The sequence below is a fragment of the Schistocerca piceifrons genome, chromosome 4, assembly GCF_021461385.2.
Source record: "Schistocerca piceifrons isolate TAMUIC-IGC-003096 chromosome 4, iqSchPice1.1, whole genome shotgun sequence".
Classification (NCBI taxonomy): Eukaryota; Metazoa; Arthropoda; class Insecta; order Orthoptera; family Acrididae; genus Schistocerca; species Schistocerca piceifrons.
In genome coordinates, this window is record NC_060141.1 from 617,162,606 (window position 1) to 617,168,605 (window position 6,000).

The following is a 6,000-nucleotide window of genomic DNA, read 5'->3' on the forward strand; positions in this document are numbered from 1 at the left end:
TACTTTATTACTATAAAAATTGGCCAAAATCCATCACATTATATATCAAACAAGGATACAAAGTTTTAACATGTTTCCGCATACATAGGTGTCATGGCTTGTATGATTTGACATGGAATGACACCCTCTGCTCTCTCTCATCATCGTACAACAGAACTATGACATTATGCTGTACATATACTCATTGCAGTCACCTATTCTCAACAGATGCACTTAAAAGACAACTCTCATGCCATTGTGCATGAAATAAGAAAACCCTTCCACTTAGGCAGCTGAACCTACCACTTGCTGTCTTCCAGCTAACCATACCATATGACTTCACTTTCTTTACTACAGTCCTTGACTGGTTACAAAGGTACCTCTAGGGTAGTGCTATTGGTACCAAGTCGGCACAAGATTTTAGTATTTGGCTGAAATACCATCATAGCCAGAAGAGTTACTGCTTTTCCGTAACCTAATTTTTGTGATTTCTCTAACATGTGAATCAGAAATACCGATGTCTGTTGGTCTAGTATGCTTGCCGTCTAAGTAAGTTTATTGGATCTTCTTTTGATGGAAATTTTGGCCCCACTTTTTAGCTACTGTTAGTAGCCAGTGATTTGAATTTTATGTTATCTGTCTCGCTACTACTGTCATGGCTGCAGTACCATATGGCAAAACTTGATACATTATCTCAGTTTGCTGAGCAAGTGATATCTGATGTATTACATACATATGTGGACACTGGATAGCACAAACAGAAACACAATACTAAGAGGGAATACTGGATATCTGGAACTGGTGAAGGCATAGAGCACTGAAAGTCAATGACAAATTTAACCTATTTATAAAGGAATTTATGTGACACTTTGAAGCTATCTTCCCTCTAAGAACTGCAAAGAACAAGTACCAGAGCCATACCAGCAAACAGTGGCTCACAAAAGGAATAAAAACATCATGTAGGACTAAAAGACTGCTTTATGTTTCTCTCAGAAATACAAATGATCCTGATATAAGAGCTAATTATAAAAGGTACTGCAAGATCTTAAATGAAGCTCTGATAAAGGCAAAAAGTATGTTCATCAAATCAGAAATAGATAATTCTGGCAACAAAATAAAAACCATCTGGGGTATTATTAAAAGAGAAACTAGTAGTTACTCAAACGATGCAGAAAATATTGAAGTTAGACATAATGGGAATATCATTGATAAAGGTGAAAATGTTGCAAAAATTTTCAACAAGTATTTTTTGACTGCAGCGGATAAAATAGGGTGTAATGGTTTTATAAATGAGGCTCTGAATCTTTTACAAAGAAGTGGACTTAGTGCAACACCCCACATTAGCATGCCTCCTGTCACTGTTGAGGAAATTAAGAAGATGATAAGGACCATGAAAAACAAAAACTCAACTGATATTGATGGTATTTCCATCAAAGTGTTGAAACACACACACATTTTCATTTGTGAAGTCCTGTGCCACATCTTTAATGAATCACTGAGACTAGAATTGTCTCTGATAGACTCAAATATGCAGTGGTGAAAGCATTGTACAAGAAAGGTGACAGAAACGAAGTAACCAATTATCGTCCTATTTCACTCTTAACTTTTTTCTCCAAGATTCTCGAGAAACTTGTACACAGAAGGATTCTTGAACATCTTAGTAAATACAATATTCGCAATAAAAGTCAATTCGGTTTCCAGATAAACATCTCAACAGAAGATGCAATATATTATTTCACCAATGCAATTCTTGAATCAATCAATAATAAAATGTCTCCAACTGGAATTTTTTGTGACCTTTCTAAGGCGTTCGATTGTGTGAACCATGAGATTTTTCTGAGAAAAGCAGAATTTTATGGGTTAACTGGAGAAGCAGGGATGTGGCTTGCCTCCTATTTAAAGGACCAGAAACAGAAAGTAATTGTAAACGACACTAATGGGGAACCAGTGTCCTCTTCTTGGGGCACAATAAAATGTGGACTCCCACAGGGCTCTATTCTGGGTCCTCTACTTTTCCTTATTTTCATAAATGACCTTCCAATGTGTACAAGGGCTAAGATAAAATTAACTTTGTTTGCCAATGACACAACGATTCTGGTAGACAATTCAACAAATACTAATCTTGAGATCACTGTAAATGTAAATTTTTCAGGAGACCTTTAACTGGTTTACCTCTAATGGATTATCACTAAATTTTGTAAAAACTCAATTGATTCAATTCCATACAAGTCAAAATATCGAAGGTGAGATTAATGTTAAATACAATTATGGGAATTTAGCAAGAGTGGAGTCAACAAAGTTCCTGGGTCTAGTTGTTAATAGCAATCTAAATTGGTCCTTACACATTCCTTACCTATATAAAAAAAACTAAACTCGGCAATTTACACTATTCGTGCGATTGCTTCCTTCAGTGACATATACTTTGAAAGCTGCCTATTTTGGTAATTTTCATGCCCTGATGGCCTATGGAATTATATTCTAGGGAAACCAGTCAAAGGCAAACAAAATCCTCATAGCCCAGAAAAGAGTCATTAGGATTCTGTGTGGTGTCAATTACAGATATTCCTGCAGGAAACTTCCAAGAACTGAGAATACTCACAACAGTATCTCTCTCATGTGTTTCTTGTGTAAAAACCATTCCCTTTTTGAAATTAACAACATGTATCATAACTATGACACTAGGGTAAAAAATGATCTACATCTTGAACAAAAGAATCTAAGTATGGTGCAAAAAGGAGTACACTACTCTTGCATAAAAATATTTAATGCTCTCCCTCAGGCAATAAAAATGCCATTTACTGATCCATCTACTTTTAAAGATCAACTTAAACAGTATCTTCTAAGTAAAACCATTTACTCACTGGACAAATTTATATATGAGAATATATGAATGGATTTTGATCTATTGTAAGTCTGTTCAATGTAATTTGCAACTTTTTACAAAAAAACAATCCTTGTAAACATTGTTTCTATGTAATATATTATTCATTGTACAACCTATTATTATAAACAAATGTCTCAAATCTATGTAAATGACACATTCTACACCCAAGCGATTTATCGCTAATGGGTCTACAGAACACGAATGAAATAAATACTAAGATCAGTGACAAGAAAATTGACACAAATAACTTCTGTGTGGACCTGGACCTAGAACTGGCTGCTTTGGGGGCTTCCATTCAACATCCATATTGGGGAAGGTAGTGACAAAGACAGCTTTTATGAAATTATTAAGCAGCTATGTACTATTTGTGGCAAGTTATCTACTAACAAGAGTAGATGTCTATCTTGTTACAGCTGTCACAGACCTAAGTAGTTGGGACTACAAGGTAAATGTGGTTGACCCTCTGCTTCTTGATCACAGTGCAGTGATCATAAAGCTACGGACAAACTTGGGAAGTACCTAACAAATTTCCAGATGGCATTCAAATTATGTCTTAAGAAGTAAGGTTATTACAAAGAACAATTTAGATGATTTCAAAACTACAGTGCCCTTTACAAATTAGCATCAAATTATGAAGAATTGGCACCAAATGATCCATTCATTTCCATGTTCCAGACTCTTCAGACCAAATTTGATGAAAATTTTCCACTAAAACCCAAGAGATATTAAACTGCCAAATAAAAATACAAACAGAAAACTGTCAGAGTAAGAGCTGATATACTTCTAGGTTAGCTAAAATACAATGCATCATAAGTCCAAGCCACTGAAGACATTGGCATTAAGGAAGAGTATACCTCAATTATTTATGGGCCAAAATGCTGTACAGAAAAGTAGTAGACACAGCAAAAAAGGAAAGCAATGGCACATTTATTGAAGAAGCTCACAATCCTTACAAGTCAGTATGGGATTTGGTTACTGAACACAGGCAAAAGCCCACCTCTTGCAGTCCAGTTAAATTTAATGAGTATTTTATAAATACAGTAGGAAGCACATTAGGTGAAGAACTACTGACTTTGGAGGAGATCCTGCAGTTGCTGTGAAATTTGGAAATAAATGCAGTGGGGTAATGCGAAAGTGTGTTTCCAAAAGACACAATTACAATAGTAAAATACTACAAACACTCACAGAGCCCTGTTATTAATGGCATGCCCTGCACCATAATAAAAACTATAATTGCTTAACCATTTTCAGTAATAATAAATAGATGCTTCCATAACAGGGAATTTCCCAACTTCCTGAAAGCAGCATGCACACTATCAGTTTACAAAAACTGTAATCAACATGAAGTGTCAAGCTACAGGCCTACATCTATAATATTGGATCCTGTTAAGGTGATTTGACACCATAACAAAAAATCAGCTATTAAGTTATTTTGAAGGAAATAACCCCTTTTACAGCACACAGCACGGCTTTGGGAATGGCAAGTCAACTACAACAGCACTAAGTACTTCACTTAGCTACAAATATAAGTCAACTATGCAATATTCCACAGCTGCACAACTATGGCCTGTTACTGTGGGGCCATTCTTCAGGCTGTTTACTGTTAATGTATTTGCAGTTCCCTGTCCACATAAGATAAATCCTGAGATCTGCAGAAAGAGAAATAAAGTTCATCAACACACCACTCGCTATAAAGACAGTATAGACAGGATCGCTATAAATACAGTATAGACAGGACAACATTTCGATTTACTAAGATGCAGAACAGCTTCCCAATAATGGTGCTCAAATTATTTAACACTCCACCTAAGGATTTCAGTCAGTCCCACTGCTTCAATTTATAACTAAAATTTTGTGTATATTAAAAGAGCAATCTTTGTACTGTATTGAAGAATACTTCTCTGGTGATAGAACAATGTCTACCTGAGCTGCAATTCATTGCCAATGAAAACAGCAGCAACTCTGTTATTTTGCTACACTGTGTTGTGTTACAGATTGTCACATCAATGGAGTAGATCAGCACCACTGGTAAAACAAACTGAGAAAACTGCAAAAGGAAAGGGGTAGGGAAATAAGTAATTTAATATCAATTATTGTTATATTCGCAACAGCTGCCTGTAGCGGCTGATTCTACCTGTTGATGTATAACTTCACTCTTCCATGTCGCTCAAGGCTCTCCTTCATGACGTCATTTACGGAACACGATACAGTGAGTGAGTCGTTCGTAATCATTTAGCGGTACCCTTGTCGTAAGTTGTTGTTATACAACTTGTCTGCGTCAGGTAATTTCAAAACGGCAAATGGGGAAGCGCCAATATTGTGAACGTAGTCTCTTCCATGCATTTCGTGGTTTCATTCAGGTATAAGCAGCCTCTTTTGAACAGCCTGCGCGGCATGTACGCACAAAGTTTATGGTAGTAGCTGCAGTACACATGTGATTTAGCGGTGCACAAAAGACAAAACGAGTATGGGTACTTACGCTTTCCACTGCATTATGAACAGCTGCTGACAATCTTTTAAACATTGTTGCAACAAATAGGTATAGGCATGCTCATCACTTAATGACTTTTCCGATTTCACAACTAACTCAAAAGCGTACTACCATCGATCACAACAGAAAAAAAATCAGACAATAACATTTCTTTCATGTCAAATATCACATCTACTTCGACTAAACCTAAAACCTACACAGCGTAACACATCTCACACGTTTGAACACTGCGCGTGCGCGATACATACAAAAAGTGTTTACGAATGTCATACGTGGTAAGGTGGCTCTCTGCAAACTTCGGTGTTGTGCAATCTTTGTTACGTACGGGTTTTCGGTAGCAACATTTCTAGCATTGTCCACGCTCCCTAATGAGAATTTGTTCAGGTTTTCCAAATTAACAGCTAATTATGATCCTCATTAAGGGGAGCCGGAGGTGGTCAAATCCAAAAAATTACGATTTTTTTTTTTGCTACCGAAAATTAATTGGAAAATTCCTCTTTAATGTAAACTTTGAATTATTGTTCTACTCGCCCTAGAAGTGGAGTTATTACCATTTTCCCCCACGCCTGCAGAGGAAATGGGCGGCCGCTGAATGCATCTAACACCCTCTCGTGACTTCCTGGCGAACTGCTTGGGATTTTCTCGG

General features: G+C 36.6%; 1 protein-coding gene across 1 annotated transcript in view; it reads right to left on the reverse strand.

Annotated features, from left to right (window-relative positions):
- LOC124796264 (FHF complex subunit HOOK interacting protein 2A-like) overlaps positions 1 to 5,641 on the reverse strand; it is a 208,342-nt gene extending 202,701 nt beyond the window's left edge. The window contains 1 exon segment of the mRNA XM_047260375.1: positions 5,343 to 5,641. Coding sequence (XP_047116331.1) covers positions 5,343 to 5,387 — 45 coding nt within the window. The 5' untranslated portion in view covers positions 5,388 to 5,641.
- Positions 5,642 to 6,000: the final 359 nt, after the last annotated feature.